Genomic DNA, 25,736 nt, shown 5'->3' on the forward strand with positions numbered 1-25,736 from the left:
GCTAGCTCGTTAGCTTGCGGAGCGTAATCGTATTTTTAGAGTTGCAGTTGCTGTTGGTTAATTACGTTTTCTGCGTTGCATCCACATATATGATAATAGGAACAACGATGGATCATGGAGTCAACCAACGAAATAGAAAACATGGTGCATCGGTGATCGTGTCGTCATGATGGAATGCTAATCCTTGGTTACATCTTGGCTAGGCGAGCTCTGGTGCATAACCTCTAATATTCTGCACTTTATTTCATGTTGTGCATTAAGTTTTGAGGAGTTGAATGAAACCCACTTGCATATACATATATCCTTATCCCATGAGTCTTACTAGTATGATAGGATCATGTAGATTGCTATGCTATAGGATCCGGTAGAAGTCGAGTGATTACCTGTCACTCACGAGAGATAGAAAAGATATTATTGTTGTTATTATATTACTATCACATAGAATATATATATGGAGGATAATTGGAGACCAGGTAGAATGGTAATTTGGATCTGGACTTGGTTAGGCATTTGAGCGAGGCTCGGATTGCACTTGTTCTGCATATGTCGGTCGAGGACCGTCCATTGCTGTGGATGGTAGTTAGGTCACAGACTTATTATCCTAAGCACATACTTGCTTATGGGGTCGGGAAGACTTGTCATTCTCTTGTCTTGGGTTCTAGCACTTTTCAGACCGACTTTTAAGGGTGTGTATTAGGTGGAGGTCTAAGCACTATACTCAGACTGGGTCTCAGGTGTTGGGGGCTTGGAGTCTAAGTTTGGAAGGGGACCTAGACCTCTTGATAGGAGGAAGACAAGTTGGTTCCATTTGTGCCTAGGGTGCAAGCGGGACATGTGTTTCGGGGTACCGAACTGGGATACATTGATTCGCAAATTGCTGTTTCTCTAAGACAATATCGACTTGACTATGGTCTAGCACCGTAGTAAGAACTAAAACTTGGAAGGTGATAAAATGGTTCTAAATGCTTACTCACATGCTCGAAAGTAGCATAGGAGCTTACCTAGAATGATTAGCTAACTAACTAAAAACAACTGCTGAAAACTTGGAACATAAGGATGCACTATTAGTAATGCTTCCTGCAAAGGCAATAAACCAGCAAGCCAAAAAGCCTTACATATCCTTGGAGTCTTTGATTTTCTCCTGTCGAGTAAGTCTTGTTAAGTACAATTGAGTACTCAGGGTTTTATTGCAGGCGACAGGTACAGTTGAACTACACTTATGTGTGGAAACCACCTGGTGGGCTCAGCGAGGATTTCTTGACGCTGCTGACATAGAGCTTATTCAAAATTTTCTTAAAAATGTTTGCAAAGGAAAACTTATAATCTATTACCATTCCTTGTATGTAAATGTTCCTCATGTAGCTCTTAACCTTGTAGTGTATGAAATTTTATTTCCGTTGAAACTCTGATGACATGTTTAATTCTGCTATTGTATTAGACAATGTAAGAAATGGCTAAAGAGGTTATAAGTTTTATACTCTCATTTATGATCCTGACAGAAAAATATGGAATTTTGAGTTCTCCCTTGGGGTTTGCTCAACGGAATGACATGATTTAGTGCACTCTCTTGAGTACTTGGTGTCTTATGGAAGACAAGTACTTCTAGGAGGCAATAGATTAGGTGGTTCTACCACAGGTGGTATTAGAGCATAAATGAGGAAATAAAGCTTCAAAACCCTTTTCTAGATTAAAATTTGATAACTTATTTTTGCAAAAAGTTAGGACATTGTTTATGAAATATAAAAGTCGCTCTATTGCTATGGTTAAGCATTCGGACTAGGTTTAAGTAGGTTTTCTCCGGTGGACTGGCTCTCATGGAGTATACGACCCTTAAGTCCATCGCGTTGGTATTGTCTTGGTTGTCGTGCCATATTGCTTGTAGGTGTGCCATCCATGGGTGTTATGCATGTCACAGTGTGCATGACTGAATCGTCCTTGTTCAGGAAATTACCGTTGCACTATGGCTTCGTGCTTTGCATTAGCCTATAGTTCATGCTTGTTGTGACCCATGTCTCTTTGTACTCCTTTCTATGCTCTTGCTGGACCCTTGCCCTACAGTCATACTAGTCATTAATGGCCTCAGACACCACTCACCTTGAGCACGCAAAAATCTTGGCCGATCTACTTGTAGTGACTCCACACAGGAACCAAATGTGGACTGCGCCAGGACCACTGACTGCTCTACCATTACAAAAGGGGCTTGGCCTAGCTGTTGGTACCACCACCCGACGCACTCTAGCTCGCCTAGCTTTTCCTTTTAAGCAAGCTTTCTACTCAATCCTCCCTTGCAACCACCCGCCAGGGAGGGCAGGAGCCTAGGTTAGCAGTTACTACCTATATGCCACCCTACAAAAGCATAGAGTTAAAGATCATCCCAAATATGAGGGCCATGAGTTTGCAAAGCATGGCATTGAGCGGTGTAAAGTTACCATCTAGATTGGAAAGAATAAGGAGTTCCCTGACATCACTAAGGCCTAGAATGTGACTGCAACCGGGTTTCGCTTCATCGACACCTACCAGCTTGTGGCCCACAAAGCCTTATGGCACCTTTGCTAGATTTATGAGGAGCCCATTGCTCATACCCCCATGAGGTTCTTTCCACCTTTAGAAAAGAATCAACGGGTATGGAGGGCTCGCATAGAGGCTTTACAAGAGCGGGATGCGCAAGAAGACAGTCCAACCGTGGTGCACTTAACCACATACTTGCTTACTCTGGATTAGTAGTATGATCGACAGACCTTGGAGCTAAGGAAGTGTCTTCACCATGCTGAGGAAGCCAAGATCTTTCTCCAGGATGTTGCAGGTGTAGCTCACTGAAGCACATGCTGGTGTGGCAGCCATAGAGAGTTGTGAAACTACCATGTTAGAAGCCCTGAAGGAGGCTGAAGATTGGCATGTTCATTAGCTAGAGGAGCCCTACCTTGTCACTAGGCTAAGCGAAGGACGCTTGCTATTGAGCGACAGACTCCCTTGGTCTTGGATGGGAACCCTATCTATCCATCGGAAAGACGGAGAACCGGTGTTGTAGTACTACCCCCCACCCTCAGAGGTGTCAGAAGGAGAGCCCTTGCTTCCCCTCACTCAGTCACTGCCTAGAGAGAAGGTAGATCTATAGTCGGGCAGTAGAAGAAACTACAAAGTCCGAGGATGAAGTTGTGTGGTTCGATGAAGTAGATTAGTTGTCCTAGGGCTAGGGGAGATGTACCCGTAGTTAGTAGTGCTTTTCATTGTTGTCCTCTAGTGTTGTAATCTTTCCGTTGTATTTCATCTATAGATGTTAATAATCGTCTGATCATAGGAGGCGAACGATGTATCGAGAATGGGAGAGTGAGTGCCTATATGTTGTACCCATATAAGGGCATTTGGAACATGCATTTCACTTATTTTGTTGTGTTATTAAGTTGATCTACCCTTAGTCCTCATTAAACATTCTTAGGGTTTTGAGACGACATTTAAGTGGGTTACAAGGGAAGCTACTATTCAGAGGCGAGCAGACCAACTGTGATTGGATAACCTAGGGCACTATATCAACTAATTGTGGATGTCCCAGCAGAACACTTAAATCTCTGTCGATAAAAGATGCTCGGCAGTCCACCGAGGGGTATCCCATGATGGTAGATTTGTTGTAGGGGTGAGCGAGATTAGGAGCGAGATGGTAATACAAGCACCAAGACACAAGATTTAGACAGGTTCGGCCGTCAGTATGACATAATACCTACATCCTATGTTCTAATGTATTGCATTGAGATGTCGAGTAGGGGACCCCGGCCTCTCCTTATATACACTGGAGGGGTAGGGTTACAACTTACAAGGAAAGTATCCTATTTGGTACTATACAATAGCATGTGGTGCATGCCGAGTAGCAACGTGCATGCCTTGATCTTGTGGGCTGGGCCACCTCTGATGATGCAGCCCATGTCTTGTCTTGTGGATACCGAGGGCCATACCCCCATAGCTAGTCCTCGAGCCTAACAGTAGGTGACGCAGTCACATGGTGCTAGGGTTAGAAAGTAGAAGACCAGCTGAGCAGGCAGCTAGTCCTCGAGCGTAGCCTCGAGATGAGAAAAATGCACATTCACCGCAACATGAAGTGTGCCCACTTAGTCCCCGAGCCTGCTAGAAGATGAAGAATGAATCTTATAGCAGGGTCAAAGAAAAAGAAGTATGAAAGCTTTACCGATGTCATCCAACATGCGCATATCAAGACCCCAAACATGCTACCCAAAATCAGCACCCTGATCCAAATAGCATGGAGTAGCTTGATAGCACACCGATGAGACATAGCAAGATCTGACCATCAAGGGCGATGTCCGAGCACCAAGGAGTCCTCGACGTAGCTGGCGATATCCGAGCACCAAGGAGTCCCCGACGTAGGCGGCGATGTTCGAGCACCGAGGAGTTCCCGACGTAGCTGGCGACATCTGAGCAGTGAGGACTTCTTGGCATAGCTGGCGATGTCCGAGCGCCAAGGGTCCCCGGTGTAGGTGGTGATGTTCAAGCACCGAGGAGTTCCTGGTACAGCTGGTAATGTCTGAGCAGCGAGGAGTCCCCGGTGTAGGCGGTGATGTCCGAGCACCAAGGAGTTCCTGGCGTAGCTAGCGATGTCTGAGCAGCGAGGAGTTCCTGGCATAGCTAGCGATGTCTGAGCACCGAGGAGTCCCCGCATAGGCAATGTCCGAGCACCGAGGAGTCCCCAGTGTAGGCAGCGATGTCCGAGCACCGAGGAGTCCCTGGCATAGCTGGTAATGTCCGAGCACCAAGGAGTTCCCAGTGAAGCTAGCGAGGTCCAAGCACCAGCATAGCTAGGCGATGTCTATGCGGTGAAGTGTGCCCACTTAGTCCTCGAGCATGAAGAATCCGAGCACCGAGGAGTAACCGATATAGCTGGCGATGAAGCACGAGCGATGAATAGTTTGGTCAACTAGTCAGCGACGAAGTGAGCATTGAGTAGAAGCTATCGGCGAACAGTACGATCAACTGGTCGGCGATAGGGTCCATGAACCAAGCGGTCTGACCAGTTGATCGGTGGAGAAGTCCAAGCACTAGGTGATCTGATCACCTAGACGGTGATCCTACAATACGAATATGTACAACGGGTAGTACATGATATAAAAATATATGAACTCTGGAGAAAAATCAGCAATGGCGATGAAATAGCATATGTAGCTTGGAGATCCATTGGTGTGAAGATGTAATTATATTTAATAAAAACCGCCCGACCAGTTAGTGTGTAGCTGAGTCTCCAGCCCTAGCTAGCCTATTAACCATAACGCCGAGCGTGGAGCCCATGCACGTGTAGGAGGAACAAGCATGACCAAGGAACCACAACCGACCACCCATAACGCAGAGCGCAGAGCTCGTAGCACGTGTAGGGAGGAGCCAGAGATACAGCCGTCTCTAGAGGCGTCTGAGCATCAACATGACTGTTTGGGGGTTCAAAAAATTGTTTAGAGAGCAAACATGGAGAAAACAACTCGGAGAAATATTATGACGATATACGAAGATTGGAGAATATTTAGAAAAATATTAAATCATGACTTAGCTTTAGACAAAAAGTCCGGTCGGTGACATATGGCGTTATCTGGTCGGTGACACGGGCAGCTCGCTTAGCGGCTCGCTAGACGACTTCGATGGCTTGCTTAGCGGCTCGCGTGGTGGCTTGACATAGCCAGGTTGATCTCATGTTGAAAACATAGATGAGCAGTAGCCGATAGATGAGTCGCAGGAAAAATCATCCCGTACGTGCTTGTAGATGAGCCTCTCATCGTTCTCCAAGTAGGCACATGTGTCGACTTGCATGTTGGAGGCAGGTCACAAAGATATCCATCGGTGCATGCATGATGTAGGCACACATGCATGCACATGTGAACTCCAGGATCTGGATTATTTTCATGTTGTCGTTCGTAACTTCCTTGCTTGCTCGCCTGGCATCATCTTGCATGGTGTTGCATGGTGTCGTTGCCGATGCCATCAAATCGGGATCGCATGGAGACGCTCTGGGTCATTGGCTTTGCTTCTTCGGCAGACTCTTGTCGATCCGATCTGGCAGGAAGGCTCACACGAGAAGCACGGCCAGTCCCGCTATAGGTCGTAGTCGCTGTTGCCAAAGGATGTTGTCGCAAGCAACATTGATCTTGAGATCCCATCTGGCCTACCATGGATCAAGCACACACCCCTACCTATCGTGCCAACTATTGACAGAATATCATCAGCAGTCCTCTGAGGGGTATCCCACAAAGGTAGATTGATCGGCAGAGAAGTGTGTGATTGAGAACAAGAAGGCAACGGTGGCACACGAGTTAGACAGGTTTGGGCCATCAGTATAACGTAATACCCTACTCCTATGGTCTGTTGGTTTGTATTAGCTATCGTATGATATTGCATGAGTTTGGAGGGGGGTCCCAACCCACCTTATATAGTCTGGAGGGCAAGGTTACAAGTCGGTTAGATCTGAGAGATAATTGGAAAGTAATAGCAGATTATAGGAATCTTGGGATCATATGTATCCTAACAGATCTTATAGTATCTTTAGGATATGTTCCCAGTGTCTTGCAGGAGGCGCCGAGCAGAGTCGTGCTCCATAAGGCTTCATCTTGTGGGCTGGGCCACCCCTGGGGGCATAGCCCATGTGGTCTGCCATGGATATCTGAGGTCATACCCCCATAGCTATTCCCTGAGCACCTTGTACCCATTGTGCAATGCCGTCTTGTGCTTGTCCAAGCAGGTGCGAACAAAGCCGAGCAGTCAAACTCATGGTCCGACCACCGTGATGAGTTGCTGAGCAGTTGTGAGCAGTTGCCGAGCAACGTGAACCATAGCCGAGCAGCGTGAACCATAACCGAGCAGTATAACCCAAGTATGGCTTGCCATAAGGGTGTAAGGAGCTCAAGTTCAGAATCGAAAATTTCTTCGCAATGGACCAAGTGTGCCCACTTAGAGTCTGACCACGAGAAAAGGAGATAATCTTCTTTAGCTTCAAGATGCTCAGCAAAAGCGCACCAACTATCGACAAAACATGCTCGACAGTCCATCAAGGGATATCCCACGATGGTAGATTTGTCATAGGGGTGAGCGAGATCAGGAGCGAGATGGTAATACATGCACCAAGACACAAGATTTAGACAGGTTCGGCCGTCAGTATGACATAATACCTACATCCTATGTTCTGATGTATTGCATTGAGATGTCGAGTAAGGGACCCCTGCCTCTCCTTATATACTCTGGAGGGGTAGGGTTATAAGGAAAGTATCCTATTTGGTACTATATAATAGCATATGGTGCACGTCGAGCAGCGCCATACATGCCTTGATCTTGTGGGCCGGGCCACCTCTGATGGTGCGGCTCATGTCTTGTCTTGTGGATACCGGGGGCCGTACCCCCACAATCTCTTAAATCAAATTCGTTGCGGAATTTGAATTCCTTGCCCTTGCTGTGAAAGGAACCCTTGTTGTCTAAGTGTTCCCTCGCAATACTCCCCTTATTATGTGGTCTATGACCCCATAGCTTTCACTGCGTGTAAGTTGGTAAAGTTGCCTAGTTAATAGCTTATGGTACCACGATGAAACTGAGGGCCCCTATGGAATAGCTGCCATAGAGGACGCTACTTGGCATGCACAGGTATTGAGGTTGTTGACCAGCACCTTGGCCAAGTTACATCACTGTACCGCTCTTGATACAAAATATTCTCCTTGGAAATATTTGGGTGTTCAAACGGCAAATCCACAACGGGTTGATGAAATAGTTGTGGCAGAACCACCTAATCTAATGCCCTCCTAAGAGTACTTTTCTTCCATTAGACACTAAGTACCCAAGAGAGTGCACTAAATCGTGCCGTTCCATCGAGCACACCCTAAGGGAGAACTCGAAAATCCACATTCTTCCGTCAGGATCATAAATGAGAGAATAAAGCTTACAACATTCTTAACCATTTCTTACATCACTTTATTACAACATTAGAGTACTTAAACAAGTTGAATACAATAGCGGAATTAAGACAGTTTTACTTGTAAAAGAGTTTATACATTTTAGGTTCATATTTTTATCTTACAGCGGAGAACAACATATGATCAAAGTTATAGCAGAAATAAAGGTTAATGGTGAATCATTAACATAGTATACATTTATAAACCAGATATGATGATAGATCATAAAATTTTTATTCTAAAAACTTTTAGTGAGGGTTATAAATAAACACTATGATCGTAGCATGAAAGGAATCTTCTCTGAGTCCACCAGGAGGTTTCCACACACAAGAGTTAGATCTATGTATCCTCTGGTCACCTGCAACAACGAGAATAAAACCCTAAGTACTCGATTATACTCAGCAAGACTTACCTGATAGGAGGAAAATAAAAGACTCCAAGGATATGCAAGGCTATCTGGCTTATGGGTTATTGCATCTCCAAGAAGCATTATTAAACATGTGTCCTTATATTCCATTTTATTAGCAGTTATCATTAGTTCATTAACTAACCATTCTATGTAAGCACCTATGCTACTTTCAAGCATGTGGTAAGCAATAAGAACTATTTTATCATCTTTCATATTCTAGTTCTTACTACGGTGCTAGACCATAGCCAAGTCGTACCGTCTCATAGAAACGACAATTCGTGAATCAATGTATCACAGTTGGGTACCCCAAAACACACGCCTCGCTTATACCCTAGGCACAAACAAGACCAACCCATTCCACTCCTATCAAGGGTCTAGGTCCCAGTCCAAACTTGGTCTCCAAGCCCCCAACACCTAAGACCCAGTCTTAGTATGGTGCTTAGACCTCCACCTAATACCCACCCCTAAACATCAGTCCAGAAAGAGCCAAAACCCATGGCAAGAGAGTAACAAGTCTTCCCGCTCCCATAAGCAAGTATGTGCTCATGATAATAAGTCTGTGACCTGACTACCATCCACAGCAACGGACGCTCCTCAATTGACACAGGTGGAACGAGTGCAACTAGAGCCATGCTCGATTACCCAACACAATCCAATTTCAAATCCAAAGTACAGTTCCGCCCGGTCCTCAATTATTATCCATTCATATTCCATGTGATGATAATAATAACAATAATATCTTTTCCTATCTCTCGCGAGTGATAGGTAATCACTCGATTTCTACCAAAATCCTATAGCAAAGCAATCTACATGAACCTACATACTAGTAAGACTCATAGGATAAGGATATATTTATGCAAGTGGATTTCATTCAACTCCTTTAAACTTAATGCATAAGTATAAACTAAAGTGCAGAATAATAGGGGTTATGCACCGGGACTTGCCTCGGTAAGATATAATCAAAAGTTAGCATTCAATCATGGTGACATGATCATCAAGGCACCATCTTTTCTGCTACTCTCATCATCTCCATGATCCATCGTTGTTCCTATTATGACATACGTGGATGCAACACAGAGACACAATTAATCAACGGTAACTGCAACTCTTAAAATATGATTACGCCTCTCAAGCTACAAGCTAACTCTAATGACTAACATACTAGGCTATGTATCCACATTGTTGCACATGGCGTTGTCTCCCGATAAGTGTTTCAGTTCTACAATCCCAAGGTGTTTCTTTACTTCATTTCATTGATTTAATATATATTCAAACTAGGGCTCATTAGCTATCTTAGCAAACTAATTATTATGGAGCTACAAAAATTACAGTGAGCACCTAATAATATTAGGAATTTACTATGAAATTTTTAGAGCCAACACCATCACCAATTTATTACAAAATTCCTATAAGTTTATATCTTAACAATATTAAGCACCTCAATTTAATTAGTTAACTCCAAAAAATACTACAAAGCTATGTGAACAAGATATACTAGTAGATAGATCATGATTTTAGGAACCTAACAAAATTAGTTTCACCATTTTTGGTCAACAACACAAATTTAGATGGAATTTACAAGTTTGCTTTAGAAACTAACTTAGAAAACACTTTAGGAAAAAGGAAAAGGCCGGTGGCGATTAATCTGGCCCAGCGGCCCACGAAGCCCGCGCGAGGATTGGTCGTGCTCATCCGGTCAGCCCAGCAATGGCCCAAGGCAGGAGAGCCCCGCGCACTCACGCTTTTGCAAAAGAGGCCTTGCACTATTTGACAATCAAGCGACACAATGAATCACTATTTCATTAGACTCAAGCTTTGCACAAAACACCCTGACAAGTGTTGTTTTCGCAACAGGCAGCTCCACAAAGTGCCTACGCGTGATGGCGTGGCACACCAGTGACAACTATGTTTACGCCGGCCATCGGCAAGGGTCTCCGGTGATCGATGGCGGCTGAGCATCTAAGTTTCGGTAGCATGCTTCTAGAGGTGGCGGTTACGTACCGGGAGAGGCACTACAGCAAAGCCGACCATGGTGGTGGCTAGGACAATGCATTTTGTGATGATGGTGAGGCCGTATCGGTGACCAAGAGCCCTAAAGGAGGTAGCACAGTGGCGGAAAAGCAGTCGGAGCTCACTAAGGTGCACACGGTGGTGACGATTGAAACTTGGAAGGGCTGAGGTAGTCTGGCCACGTGCGAGTTGGCAGGGCAGCGATGCTCTAAAGTGGATACCGGCATGTCACCTCATCACCGATGAAGCTTTTGACCAAAAGAAGGTGAGCACTGACATGAGGGGGTCAAGGAGAGCTCGAAACACCCACCAATTGAACTGCTACTAGTGATAAGAGGCTCAACCTCAACATGAGTACGACATTATGGCGAAACAGATCTGTAGCAAGCAAAAACTCAAATCTAGCCAACAATGGAGCTTGCCTGTGCCTTGGTGTGGGTTAGGCTACTAGCTAGCTTCTATTCCTAGCTACTGGAGCACGGAATTGAGATGAGATGTCACGGACAACATGCATTTCACTTGCGAAGCGACGTGGTTCCATCGGCGGTAAAGGGAAGATAGGGCAGCGGCCCTTCAAGGCTCAGCCAACTTTGGTTGAGGCCGCGTTAATGAAATGAGGGCATCCACATAGGTGAGGTTTAGAGAAAGCGTGTCGTGGAGTGCCAGGATGGGATGGCTCAGCCTTGGCGAGATGCGGACGGTGGTAGCAAAACAGTGATCGCGTGCAAGGCTATCGCTTAGGGCCGGTGCAATGGAACGACGTGTGGGGAGGGTAGTGACATGACAACTGCTCCACATGTGCGAGGCTACACCCTCCCTATAGCTTCATGGCGTGACCGGCTCGGTAAGGCCAAGCGACAAGACAAGAGCAGCACGACACGTAGGTGAGGTGCGCGGCTAAGAGCGCGTTGCGCATGATGGGGTAGCTGCAACCAAGGCACAATGGCTCAGCATGTCATGGCGTCAGCCCAACACGTAGCAGTGGCACGCGCGGGGGGCCTTGGTGGCATGCTCGGCACTACCAAGGACACAATCGCGGTGCGCAACAGCAGCGCGGCAGTGCAACGGCCCAACATCGCCACAGCTGACAGTCGTACGTAGCAATGGGCCAGACGATGGCGCACGTGCGGCTGGGCACAACCTGCGGGACAGAGCGTGGCCAGCAGCAATGGCATGACGAACCGACGTGGTGAGCACGGCCATGGGTCACAACTACCAACAACCGTGACCTTCTTGCAACTTTGAGACATTTTTCCATGGCCTAAACCAGCTCAAACCCCTCTAATCCCTACTCCATTTCAAAGATCACACTTCGGTGCAATCAACAGTGCCAAAACGCATCTATTGTGTTTAACTAATTTTTCAGAAATTAATTGCCAAAATGGCATTGTCTACTACCTTTCCATACCTAGAAAATTAATGATTTCAGTTTTGGACTAACAGCCACTAGCCCTTTTGCCAAAATTTTAAAAGGTCTAAACCTTGTTAACTCCATCCAACAAGTATGACATGCAATAGTCCATACTCCATACTAACTCATAGGAACAAAATATTTAAGCACTATTTAATTATTTTGCTCAATATAATTCGACAAAAATGGCACTTTAAACATGGTTCAAGTGTTTACCGACTTAACGAAAAGGGTTTATTTTAATTTCCAATTTGCTTTTTGAGCTCCCAAGAACACTGGTTAACAACATTCGTTTTCAAAAATTAAAGTTGTATTTTCAACTTTACTTAAGTACTACACACAAGTTATATTTTATTTTTGTTTATATAAATTGTTTTTCGTGCCAAACAATTAAAATGACTTATCCCATTCTTCTTGTTAGGATTTTCATTAGCACTTTTGCGCACTAAGTTAACTTGGATATTTAGTTGAGTCCACAAAAGTGAGTCACATAGGATTCGGTTATCATTTCATGTGTGTTTTAAATTTTTGAAACCCAAAAACTTGTTTGGCTAATCTCTCTCGGGCCTCAATCTCGATGCTAAGCAAGCTCGTAACACCAGGGGTGTTACTATAGTGTTCCCGCAAAGTAACCAAGAGAATGTGGTTTTAGAGGAAGCATGTATGTTGTGATCTCAGGTCATACAAAAGGTTGGCGCATATTGTGGTCAAGGAAGGGAAGGAAAAGAAGAGCAACAAAGAAAAGTTAGCCATGGGCAGTCGGGAGTGATTGGAAAAGCCTGAGTGGATGTCATGTCCCAAAACCTATGTCTAGCTCGCCCGCACTATGCACATTAGGTCACTATTGCGGCGTGCCCTGCCGACGCCGTTAGTGTCAGGGACCACTAGCACCTAGTCCTCGCGTAACCACAACATTATGCCGCATCCACCGTACTCGTGCACTGTTTGCTTCCCCTTTTCCTAGCACCCTATCGGCTCTCGATCCCTGCCCTCACTCCTATACCGGACCCCCCATCCCCTCTCTTTTTTCCTCTTTTGGGGACACGGCCACCCACACGCCTCAGCCGTTGAGCGAATCCCCTCCCCTCTCCCTTATCCTCCCTCCGGTCAAGCTTGCATAGGGAGCGCACCATGGCTGACCCTTTCCCCACCTTGTGAACCGTCAGTGTCTCCCATCCATGCCGCCTCCACTTCCGGTGCACTGTGCCCCACCTCTATTCACCCACTATAGATGCCCTTGGCCCTTGCTCTCCTCTTGCATCCCCATTCCTCTTGAATCCAAAATAGAGCTTGTAGAGTAGATCCTTCCATCCATGTAAGTTAGAGTAGCTCAGGAAGTAACTAAGGCAAGAAGAAATAGTCAAAGACAGAGCTATGAGATCCAGTCGTCGCTCGTGAAACAAGGGTCGTCAGTCAGAGGTGATTGTGTAATCTGAGAAGAAGAAGGGATCTGGTTTTATCAAAGAAGTTCAAGTCCAACTCTGGTTAGTTTGGTCATACGCCATGTTTTGGTTGATCATTATCTTATTGTTTCTCCATTGCCCTGCCCTGTAGCGCGCGTTCACATCCGCTCACCTCACCTACCTCACTCCTGCTCGCACCGCCTCCTACCATATCGCAATGCCATGCTGCTACACGTGGGTGGCCGCATGCGGGCACACCTTCAATGACTATGTCCAAGCGCTACCCGATGCTCCGCTCGCTCGTGTGGTCATATCCCCGCTACCGTGACACATTGGGTCGTGCCTGGACCATTTTTGTCGGGGTCGTTCCTCGTGGCGTGGCGGTGGTGGTGCACCGCTATCCTTTCCCCTTCATAACCTATAGCTCAAAGCTTCCTATTCTAATTCCTCATGTCAGCAGGTAGCAGAGGGAGTCAGCTAGGTGCCCCATTCCCACCAAGTCTAGTCATTGCCTGCCTAAGGCCAATTTTTCATTTTTGGCCACCGCCGGCCTTGTGCGCCGTCGAACCGGTGGGTTGGGAGGTAAGGCAAGTAGGAATGGTAGCAATTCAATTACGCATAACCCTAAGTTTGCCTTAACTTTCTCCATCTAGTGCTCATGTTACTTTGGCCAGGATGCTCGATGATGGAGTGTGGACGCATCGGTGCCGCGCTTGGAGGGCCACCACGCAGTGTGGGCGTACGTGATTAGACCACCATAATGCTCCCCTGCTTCAACCATCAGTGGGGCATGCACCACGGTGAGCCACTGATGCTTATCCACCACCTCTACTCTGCTGAGCGTACGTAGGTTCGTCGAAACAGGCGCACCACCGCCGTAGTTAGCCGCTCATCGCTGTCGCTCGCGGCAGTGCGCCGCTGAGTCCCTAACTGCCACCCATGCGTGCAGGTTTAGCCATAGATGGTGGTTGGCCCATTATTACTGTCATAGTGGGTCTAGCTTGCCTGATGTAACCGACGTTGCCGCCGTTGTGCCGCGCCGCCACGCGTGGGTACGCCGAGGACGGCCCCGTTGTAAAGGCAACACATTCTAGGGTCTTTAAAGCAAAGCGTGAGTTTGTAGTAATAGTGCTTCATTGCTCTGTGTGATTATTCAAAAACCCAAGCTCTCTTTTGCAAATGTGAGTGCGTGTGCGGTCGTCCCAGCCTTGGGCCACGCTGGGCCGTCATGATGCACACGCGGCCATGACCCGCACTGGGTTGCTAGGCCAGAATGGGTTGCTGCCGGCCGTTTTCTTTTTCTAGATTATTTTCTAATTAGTTTCTAAGGTAAACATGCAAATTCAATAGAAATTTGTGTAGTTGACCAAAAATTGTGAAGTCAATTTTGTTCGGTTCCTAAAATCATGATCTATCTGCTAGTATATTTTGTTCGCATGGTTTTATAGTATTTTCAAGAGTAATCTAATTAAATTGAAATACTTAATATTGTTAAAACATCAACTTGTAAGAATTATTGTGAGGAATTGGTAGTAGTGTTGGCTCTAAGATTTTTATAGAAAATTCCTAACCTTATTAGGTGCTCACTATAATTTTTGTAGCTCCATAGAGATTAGTTTGCTAAAGTAGTTAAATGAGCCCTAGTACGAATATATGTATTTAATCAATAAAATGCCAAAACACTTTGGGGTTGTAGAACTAAAATATTTTTCTAGAGACAAAGCCTTACTTGATGGCGTGGATACATAGCCTAGTGTGTTAGTCATTAGAGCTAGCTCGTTAGCTTGCGGAGCGTAATCGTATTTTTAGAGTTGCAGTTGTCGTTGGTTAATTATGTTTTCTGCGTTGCATCCACGTATATCATAATAGGAACATTGATGGATCATGGAGTCGACTAGGGAAACATATAACATGGTGCCTCGGTGATCATGTCATCACGATGGAATGGTAATCCTTAGTTACATCTTGCCCAGGCAAACCCCGGTGCATAACCTCTAATATTCTACACTTTATTTCATGATGTGCATTAAGTTTTGAGGAGTTGAATGAAACCCACTTGCATATACATATATCCTTATCCCATGAGTCTTACTAGTATGAAAGGATCATGTAGATTGCTATGCTATAGGATCCGGTAGAAGTCGAGTGATTAGCTGTCACTCACGAGAGATAGGAAAGATATTATTGTTGTTATTATATTACTGTCACATGGAATATATATATGGAGGACAATTGGAGATCGGGCGGAATGATACTTTTGATCTGGACTTGGTTAGGCATTCGGGTGAGGCTCGCATTGCACTTGTTCCGCCTATGTCGATCGAGGACCATCCGTTGCTGTGGATGGTAGTCAGGTCACAGACTTATTATCCTGAGCATATACTTGCTTATAGGGGCAGAAAGACTTATCATTCTCTTGTCTTGGGTTCCGCCTCTTTTCGGACCAACTTTTAGGGGTGGGCATTAGGTGGAGGTCTAAGCACCATACTAAGACCGGGTCTTAGGTATTGGAGGCTTGGAGTCCAAGTTTGGACAAGGACCTAGACCCCTTGACAGGAGAGAGACGAGTTGGTTCCATTTGTGCCTGGGGTGCAAGCGAGGCGTGTGTTTTGGGGTACCCAACTGGGATACATTGATTCACGAATCACCGTTTCTCTAAGACGATATCGACTTGACTATGGTCTAGCACCATAGTAAGAACTAGAACTTGGAAGGTGATAAAATGGTTCTAAATGCTTACTCACATGCTCGAAAGTAGCATAGGAGCTTACCTAGAATGATTAGCTAATTAACTAAAAACAACTACTAAAAACTTGGAACATAAGGATGCACTATTAGTAATGCTTCCTACAAAGGCAATAAACCAGCAAGCCAAAAAGCCTTGCATATCCTTGGAGTCTTTGATTTTCTCCTGTCGAGTAAGTATTGCTGAGTACAATTGAGTACTTAGGGTTTTATTCCCTCTGTTGCCGATGATAGGTACGGTTGAACTAAACTTGTGTGTGGAAACCTCCTGGTGGGCTCAGCGAGGATTTCCTGACGCTGCTGACGTAGAGTTTATTCAAAATTTTCTTAAAAATATTTTGCAAAGGAAAACTTATAATCTGTTACCATTCCTTGCATGTAAATGTTCCTCATGTAGCTCTTAACCTTGTAGTGTATGAAATTTTATTTTCGCTGAAACTCTGATCAGATGTTTAATTCCGCTATTGTATTAAACAATGTAAGAAATGGCTAAAGAGGTTGTAAGCTTTATACTCTCATTTATGACCCTGACAGAAAATATGGAATTTCGAGTTCTCTCATTGGGGTGTGCTTGATGGAATGGCATGATTTAGTACACTCTCTTGAGTACTTAGTGTCTTATGGAAGACAAGTACTCCTAGGAGGCTTTAGATTAGGCGGTTCTACCATAGAGGCATCGTTGTAGTTTGCACTTCCTTCTTTAGCGAAGGCCACTCCGAAAGCCCTTATGAGCCTGGTGCTTTGGTCATCGATGATGGCGTTCATGGACGTCATTTCTCTTTTTGAAGGCATTGACACAAGCACGCCTATTCCCGACCGCGCCTGGGAAGACCTTGTGGTCTCTAGTTGCTCTCCCACCCTATCTTGTTGTTAGTCTGACTAGCCCCCTACCCCTTGGCTTCTGCAAACACTACTTGTTGTCAGGTGCTCGCCATCAATGACTTGCTCGGTCGTCCTCTACATCACTTGAGTGCTCCGCCTCTTCATATGCTGGGTTGCGAGGACCTTGATCTCTTCTCTGGATCTCCTCGTTCTCCTTGTAAGTGCAATCAAGTCCTATTGTGGGTTTTGGCATTGATGACCACCAAATTAGAGGACTAATAAGATTTATCGAGATGACAAGTAGGGAATCAAAAAATAAGGATGATGTACAGGTTGCAGGTGTCCTAATTACAAAAGGTGGCTAGACCTAGCTCAAAGGAGGTTTAAATTCTTTTATGTTTTGAAATTGAGTTTAGGGAAAGCCGTACTATTAAGAGGGATTTTAGGACAGTTGGTCAATTGTTGAACCAGATGCTCAAATTCTTAGATTTACATCCTCTCACCTAGTCAAAATAGCCAGCCAAATTTCACCTCAACTTATCTGTTTTGGCTAGGGCGGCAGTGCCACCCGTAACTGATCGTTGGACCCAAGGGATATTTATACCCTTTAGGCCTAGCCCACAACAGTCATCCACTTCACTTAGTCATTCTGCTCGAAATAGAACAGAACCAAAGCTCACCCTATCTCCTCCATTGTTGCTCCTTTATTCCTCAAGCAAATCATTGATTCCAACCATCAAAACTAAAGAGAAAAGGCAGCAAAACTCGATTGAAGAGTAGATCCATTGATTCCCAAAGTCTAAGAGCATTTGGTTTATTTTTGGCCGGTGGTTCTAGGGTTTGTTACTCTTGGAGCTTGCTCCTAGCCGGCTAGGCATCACCCTTGGTCTTGCCAACTCATGTGGTAGCCTTGGAAGGTTTGTGACCTCATTCTCAAAGCTAAGAAATCATCTCTCACTTCAAGAGTTCATTCTCTTGATTTGAGAACGAGGGTAAGGCAAGCCTTAGTGGTAAGCCCAAGTCTTTTGTGGCTTCCTCAACAACATGGACCTAGGCAAACCTTTGTGGTAAGCTGAACCATGGGATAAATCTTGTGTCTCGCGTGCTTCATCTTGTTTACTTACTGGTTTAGCTCTTTGGTAGCTGGTGTTAGGGTTTGGTTGCTCGATACACTCTTGTGTGGAGTTTCTGTGGTATTCAGTCTTCGAACTGGATCTTATCTTTATATTGCAGGATTAAGCAGCTAGTGGGGTCAGGTTCATCTCCGAAAAATCTCAGCTGTGTTAGATTTATTTTCTAAGAGCGGCAGTGTCGCCCTTCAGGCCGACAATGCCACCCTCGGTTCTGATAGAGTTTTGAGTTGAATTTTTACAAGCCTATTCACCCCCCTCTAGGCCTCCTTTATCTTCCTGTAGATCCTACAAGTGGTATCAGAGCGAGGTTGCTTCATATACGCTTCACCGCGTGAAGTATGGAAGAAGGAGGAGGTTCGAGGACCGTTCACGATGCAAACGCAAGTGGTGTGCACATTGAGGATGTCGGCAGCAGCAGCGAGTTGTCCATGTCGACAGCAAGTGATGGCACCATCAAAGAAGCCAAGACCACCGATGCTGAAAGAAGAAAGGCAAGAAAAGAAAGAAAAGCCACCAAGATTGCAACAAGAGAAGCTAGAGAAAAGAAGAAGGAAGAGCAGCGGCTCAAGGACAAGAAGAAGAGAAAAGAATCTAGAAGAATCACAAGAGAGGCAAAGTCAAGAGAAGGGCAGCAAGAGCTCAAGAGCAAGAGAAGAATGAGTATGATGCATCATCTAGTGAGCTCTCTAGTAGCTCAGATGATGGAGATTATGATGTGTCATACCATGCTTCAAAAGAGAGCGAGAAGGTGAAGAGCAAGGACAAGAAGAAGGATAGTGATGACAAGGGAAGCAACAACAACAAGAACAAATATGTCACCGTATCCTTTAATTATTCTTATTTGTCTAACCATAACAAAATGTCATTTATCAATATACCCGCGAGCAAGTTGCCCTATTTTGATGGGACAAACTTTACCAAGTGGAAGCACTTGATGAGTGCCTATCTTGTAGGTCTTCACCCTAGTCTTTGGAAGATTGTGGTGAATGGATTGCAGCCACCGGAAGATCCCAAAGTGCCAACAAATGAGGAGTTAGCTACTATCCATCTCAATGGCCAAGCCACAAGCATTCTTCTTAGTGCCTTGGATGGAAATGAGTACAACCGAGTGATGAATGTCAATGTTGCAAAATAGATTTGGGACACATTGCATCTAGCACATGAACACTACAAGTTTTTCGGTCTACTGCAACGCCGAAGAATTGCAACGTAGAAAATTTGGTTGCCAGAGATTGTTGTATTACAACCATTCTAAAAAATAGTAGCGATACATGCCTTTAATACAACGGTTTTCAAGATGTTGCAAAGCTCTGTTGCATTTGGTGGACGATATTGCAATGGTGAAAAATTGGTGCAGTAGACTTGATTTTGGTTGCAATTGTGTGGTAGTACTGCAACTACATTTACGTTAGTTGCATTTGGTTTTGACTATTGCTACGGTTTTTTTGTGTTGCATAAAATTTGACAAGCGTTGCAAATGCTAGATACTTAATGCAACGAGAACTCTTGGAGGCGAAGCAAAAGTGGGGGTCAATTGCAACCTTTTTTGGCAGTTGCAATATACTTTGATATTGTTGCAAGTGCTAAATTTTATTGCAACGAAATCTATGGGGTCGAAGCGAAAATTGTGTTCAAGTGCAACGCTTATTTTTGGTTGCAATATACTTTGATAATTGCAACGAATTTAAAACTTAAAAAAAAGCATGGAAAGAAAAGAATTAGGGACGCATATATTAAAATTAAAAAGTGCTCCCCACAGGATTTGAACCATGGAGCTCTGGTTCAGATAAAACCTTCTCCACCACTGCGCTATGTAGGTGTGTTCGTTGTAACTCAGGTTTTAATTTATTTGATATGATTGAAGACCTTATGAGTTATAAAACGCCCCAACCCTGGCCCCATCTCGGCATCTCCGTCCTTATGCCTGGTGTCTGAAACTTTCTGTTAAGTAGTAGTTGTTGTTAAGTACTTGATGTTAAGTATGTGTGGATGTTAATTAGTACTTGAAGTTGTACCGGGGTGGTTGGTCACTTTGTTAGCGATAGTAAATGCCTGACCGTGCACCATCGGTCACATGCACTATGCCAGATTCTTACAGCAGGAACGAGGGCATTTTTACTGTAGGGGCGGTTGGGGTTGGGGGCGCCCCCACAGTGGGCGTCCTCGGGCCCCAGCCGCCCCTACAGATGGCACTGTAGGGACGGTTAGTAAGCTGAGCCGCCCCTACAGTTGGGGCTGATCTGTAGGGACGGCTCAATCACCAGCCGTCCTTGCAGTGCCCACTTGTCTTTTTTCAAATTTCAAAATTTGAAAGGTTCAAATTTAGTCAAATGATAAGATAACCAAAATAAAAGTTGTAGATCTTGATGAGTTGAATAACTTTTACATTCATCACTTTTACATATGAAATCATTTAGGGTTTGAAAATTTGGTTTGAACTTGTCAAATTTCAAATTTCAAATTTTAAAATGTGTAAAACATTGTCACATCCAAGTTTGATCAAACTTAAATACTGAATCATGATTTTAGAAATTTTTAGAAAAAAAAACCATCACATTTGGAGTTAGTAGGAAGGAGAACAACTAGTTACAAAGTTTACCCACAGATTAAAAAGAGAAATCACACTGTTCTAGATAATCCTTACATGATCATAGTGAACAGTGTGATTTCTTTTTTTAATCTGTGGGTCAGCTTTGTAACTAGTTTTTCTTCCTCATACTAACTCCAAATCTGATGATTTTTTCCCTAAAATTTTCTAAAATCATTCTCTATCAATTTATTTTGTTGGTTTTGTCAATATATACATATGAAAAGTTTGAGCAATTTAAATTTTGAATTTCAAAAAAATGCAACTTCAGATAAGATTTTGTTTCCCCAAATGATTTCAGCTGAAAAAGTGATAAATACCAAAGTTGAATAACTCATCAAGATCTACAACTTTTGTATTGGTCATTTCTTCATATGACAAAGTGTTAACGACATTGTTCACAAATGTGACACACCTCTCATAAGGTTTTATAAACTATATGAGACATGTATAAGATTAGTGAATAATGTGTGCTAAGAATTTGTCAAATGAAGAAATGACCAAAATAAAAGTTGTAGATATTCATGAGTTGGACAACTTTGGTATTCATCACTTTTTATGTTGAAATCAATTTGGATCTCAAATTTTGGTTCGAACTTGTCGTTTTTCAAAATTTCAAATTTGAAAGGTTCAAATTTTGTCAAATGACAAGATGACTAAAATAAAAGTTGTAGATATTAATGAGTTGAACAACTTTGGTATTCATCACTTTTTATGTTGAAATCATTTTGGGTCTCAAATTTTGGTTCGAACTTGTCATTTTTTAAAATTTTAAATTTGAAAGGTTCAAATTTTATCAAATGACAAGATGACCAAAATAAAAGTTGTAGATCTTGATGAGTTATACTCAAGTGCCACCCAATTTGTACATTTATGGAGCTAGTGGGAAAAGAAAATGCGAGTCCCATTGGTATTGGGTTCATACTTAAAGGCATGTACAACGACGCATCTCTTCGTTCCACGACCTTGTTTACACCTCCTATCAACAACAAAGAGTTGTTTATCCCATGACCTTGTTTATATCTCCATTTTGTTAGAATAAATACACCAGTTAGAATAAATCTACAGCCACACAATAAATGTCTGCTCCACAGTCATGATCTATGCCACAATAAAATCTAAATTATATTCACTCACCAAAAACTTATTTCGACCTATCATGTTTCTGCATTTGTATAAAAAATTCTGACTAATTTTGGATGTCTAATCAGGTGGATAATGCAGGTGGATATCAGGCATGAGCAACATACAAATGGAGGACATACTTGAAACTTTAGATCCTGATGAAGAGCTGTTTGGGAACAGGTATATCTGTACAGGTTGACCCTGCAATAGATTATTATTTCCTTTTGTATTCATGCTAAAAAGATCAATGCTCTAATATACAGTGAAAATAAACCCTGCTTATGTTTTTAGTTTTATTGTGGCAAGGATTAAATCCTGATTTAGTTCAGTTTCTTTTATCTTAGGATTCTTGTGGAGCTATAACGATCTGATGGAGATTAATCGGTACGTATGACCATAGCAGCTCATATAATTCCTGAGACTGACCAAAACATTATTAAATCTTATTGCAGTTAGACAAAACCGACTTCTGCTGAAAAAAGCTATGTGCTGATTAAAATAAGCAATCATTCTATTTCTTTATTGAACTCTACTGTGAAGATTCCAAAAAAACTAAGCTTTACAGTGACAAAAATTACTTAAAGTATTAATCAAGTGAGGTATTTCTTCCTCATTATGTTTCAATAAGACATTATCTCCTGCTGTCTTGCTTAATTGCACTACATCTTAAGCAACCTCAATTTTTTTTTAATTTTTAATTTTCATTATTTTGACTCCTCTTATGGTTGATTAACTTGTAGTGCAGTGGCATTACTGTTCCAATATCACTACTTGTCACAAGTTGTCCTTAAACATTCGTGATATGTCATCTTGTCAGGCTCTTTTAAATCTACAAAAGAGGCAATTGACAAGATCTTGGCTTCGGAAGGAACTATTATATTGGCTCTTTTAAACATTGTGTTTTCATTTTGTTTGCAGACATATCTTGTTCATGTCAATACTTTTTCTGAAGAAAGTCTTTATGCTCACACATTTTCTTGTGCAGTTAACCATAGCTTCCATACTGCAAGTACAAGCTCCACGTGATACCCCTTGAAACAGGAAAGGAACAGTCCTTTGTATTTCTTGTTAACAAGAGGAAGATCTATCAGGTAGTTATATCGAGCTTGTGTTTGATTTCAATTTGTTTTTCTTGTTTTTTTTTCATCTGGACTCACTTGCCTATTCAGGTTAAGCAAATTAGGCATGGCACAGAGGTAAAGATCGACTTGACGGTGATGGAAAGTCTTCTCTTTGGCCACAATATTTCACGAGTTTATGACCTCAAAGGCACTTGTTTTTTCACGATGCGTCACTGCCCTGGTCCAGTGATTAAGAAGCAAATCATGGTGAGTTGGCCTCTTTTCTTTGTTGAGTTGAGTGCATATATGAAAATTTTCTTTGTTGAATTATATTTGTGACAATTATGTTTGTCTGTGTGAAGTGTCGCATGAGTTTCAGGTTGCCTGTTAATAGACTTTTGGTTGTTTGATTTGCATTACCTAATTAAACCGTAGCGTTAGCACGGGCATTATACTAGGTCATGGAACGAAGGTCATGGGATAAACAATAATATCCCATGACCTTGTTTACACCTCCTATCAACAACAAAATGCGAGTCCCATTGAGACTTTGATGCAAACACTCAATTTCAATGTCAGTGCTGACTCTATTGTCACATGAGAAGGTTCCTAAAGGCAGCAAAAATCTTAGAAGAAGGTGAGATACTATACATACTCCTATTTTTGTGATAGCTGAATGGAGATATACAGTCATCTTTCTATTGAGGATAGTAAGCTCTTTACATATTTTCATTGAGATCTTGTTGGACTTGTAGAATAGCTGAATGGAGGTATGCAGTCATCTTTCTATTTGCTTCATTGCACAGTCTGTTTGAACTATTTAATTAGTTTCAAAGCTTACTGATAAATAGATGACATTTCTTTTTTGAATCTTTGACAATTCTTTTTTTAAGCTTACTCGTAATGAGTCTGATGTAGTATTGACTTGTGATGTTTCATCCAGTTCATCCATTTTCATAGTCACTAAATTAAATATGCATATCAAAATCCCACAAAACCCTGATTTCTGAATTTGGTTTAAATGTGCAGATCATGACAAGCTACTAACGCTAATTGCAATCTTAGCTGGCAAGCTACAGGTACATATCTCCATTTTCTTGGAACCGTGAACATTCTTACATGTATTTTTGTGAACATTCAATCATGTGAGCATTACTGAATTATTACTGCTTGTGCTTCACTATGTGAAGTTTAATGAGAATTTGAGAGTTGGTGTCAAACTGAATTATTGCAAACTGCAACAGGAGGAAGCCCTCATTGAATCGTTTGGACGGCTGCAAGATAGACTAGAAGCTCAAGAAGTTGAAAGGGAAGCCGAGAGGCAAGAACATAGGCGTCAGCTTGAACAGATGAACAAGGAAAGGGAGGCTGGTAGAGAAGCACTTAGGCAAGCTATGTTAATGTTGCAAGCAGCCCAACAGCAAGCTTCAGTACAAAAGGTAATATTAACAACATCTATGTTCTCATAGTTTATTGAACTAAAAATCATGATCTTGAACCCAATTCGAAATGCAGGCTAGCACAATTGTGGAGCCAACTGAAAATGTTGCTGCTGCTGCAACAATTGAGGGGACACAAAATGTAACAACTACAATAGGAGAACACATGATGCATAGTCAGCAGGTAGTTTGATGATAATTGAAGAATGTTTAATTGTAACATGCATGTCATATTCTTGTCAAGGGGTGTAATTTTTACCACCAACCATTTATTTTCAGGTTACCCAAGAAACCAGCCAGCTAGAACAACAACCCCCTTCTTACGCAGCTGAAGAACGTCTCACTAGAGGGCGCATGACTAGAAGTAATTTGGCAGCGAATTCGGGTGCTGTTTATACTACAGCAAAGCAACTGAAGGAAACTGCGGCTAGGAAAAGATCTGCATTGTCCAAAAAGAATACACAGGTACTATGTGAAACCTTTTATCTCTCTTTGCATTAAAAAGGAACATATAGTCCTTTTGGAGAAGTACATAGCTATTCTTTTGTTCTGCTCCTAAATATGTCCAGGCTTAGTTTCCTCTTGTTGATTAGAAATATATATAGATGTGTTTGTGCTCATAAAATGTCTTGGGAGGCAGCTGCATGTATGTTTATATTTGCTTTACGCTTCAAAGTTCATGGTTGATAGTACTGCAGCTCACAGAACTCTAGTACTGCAGCTCGTGTTTTGCTTCAGTGTTCAATTAGCTTTGCCACCACTAGTCTCAGTTTAACTAATGCATGTCAATGATTTTTTCAGGAGGAATCTTGAGTTTGAGAAGGAGCATGCGAATGGTGGGACGATGGCCAACATACATATCAAGGGAACCTTCGCTGCTACAGTAGACATTAGTCTTTTGATTCGAATGAGTTCAAACAGTTGTCTGTGCTTAACACATTATTATATGTTAAGCTATCTACTTGTGTTCTCATTTAGTTTGACACTCGGTGTGTTTTGTTAAAGATTTTGTATGAACAAATTATATTTCGTTTTAATGGATGTCGATGCTTCCTTCATTATGTATTTGTCGTTTTGCGATTATTAATTTAAGCTACCAAACAAAGTGTCGCAACATGAATTATTAATATATTAATCTGGCGTTGCAATATATGATGGCACATATAACAACCACATTTAGTCGTGGCAATAGGTACGATAATCGTGGCAATAGAGAAACTATCGTTTGCAACTACGAAAAGATGACGGTGGCAATAGAGGAATCTACCTATAGCAACCAGATAGTTAGTAACATGGCAATAGATAACCTGTCTGTAGCAACCAACCTAAGTAACGTGGCAATAGCCTATGCCATCTATAGCAACCATTCAGAAACATGGCAATATACGACCTCTCTGTAGCAACCAACCTGAAGAGATGTTGCAATAACCTAAGCCACCTATAGCAACCATTTAGGCGACGTGGCAATAGAGAACCTCTATTGCAATGCTTTCTCTGCGTAGCAACAACCACGATTGCAACACCTGTGTTGCGTTGCGCTTGCATTGTGTTGCTACACGACCAGCGTGTCGCAATACGTATCGCTAGCAACGCCTAGTTTGTTGCAATTGATACTATTACAACACCCATAGTGGTTGCAATTACTTTTGTTACAACACTCACCAGGTGT

The 25,736-nt window shown here is 42.9% G+C and overlaps 1 protein-coding gene and 2 long non-coding RNA genes across 4 annotated transcripts; all 3 read left to right on the plus strand.

The window, feature by feature from the left end:
- Positions 1–21,628: 21,628 nt before the first annotated feature.
- LOC136476334 (uncharacterized) lies at positions 21,629–23,086 on the plus strand. Of its 2 annotated transcripts, XR_010763533.1 has the most exons (5): positions 21,629–21,747; positions 21,912–21,951; positions 22,553–22,658; positions 22,737–22,895; positions 22,991–23,086. It is a non-coding gene; the product is annotated as an uncharacterized lncRNA (long non-coding RNA). The 2 variants fall into 2 exon arrangements; XR_010763528.1 differs by lacking the exon at positions 22,991–23,086 and having other exon boundaries at positions 21,634–21,747; positions 22,737–22,984.
- An 88-nt stretch (positions 23,087–23,174) lies between these two features.
- LOC136453365 (uncharacterized) lies at positions 23,175–24,260 on the plus strand. Its single transcript, XM_066453940.1, has 4 exons — positions 23,175–23,265; positions 23,658–23,707; positions 23,873–24,067; positions 24,144–24,260. The coding sequence occupies exons 1-4, from the start codon at positions 23,226–23,228 to the stop codon at positions 24,258–24,260; spliced, it is 402 nt and encodes a 133-aa protein (XP_066310037.1). The 5' UTR covers positions 23,175–23,225.
- Positions 24,261–24,399: 139 nt separating this feature from the next.
- On the plus strand, positions 24,400–25,125 carry LOC136476343 (uncharacterized). Its single transcript, XR_010763535.1, has 2 exons — positions 24,400–24,532; positions 24,869–25,125. It is a non-coding gene; the product is annotated as an uncharacterized lncRNA (long non-coding RNA).
- The last annotated feature ends 611 nt before the right edge of the window (positions 25,126–25,736 follow it).

Source organism: Miscanthus floridulus, chromosome 1 (genome assembly GCF_019320115.1).
Source record: "Miscanthus floridulus cultivar M001 chromosome 1, ASM1932011v1, whole genome shotgun sequence".
NCBI classification, from domain to species: Eukaryota; Viridiplantae; Streptophyta; class Magnoliopsida; order Poales; family Poaceae; genus Miscanthus; species Miscanthus floridulus.

Bases quoted from the DNA above. Each gene is read 5' to 3' on its own strand.
- LOC136453365 (XM_066453940.1), top strand. From the start codon at position 23,226: ATGAGAAGGTTCCTAAAGGCAGCAAAAATCTTAGAAGAAG. The intron at 23,708-23,872 runs GTACATATCTCC...AAACTGCAACAG, and splicing joins TCTTAGCTGGCAAGCTACAG to GAGGAAGCCCTCATTGAATC. The intron at 24,068-24,143 runs GTAATATTAACA...TTCGAAATGCAG, and splicing joins AGCAAGCTTCAGTACAAAAG to GCTAGCACAATTGTGGAGCC.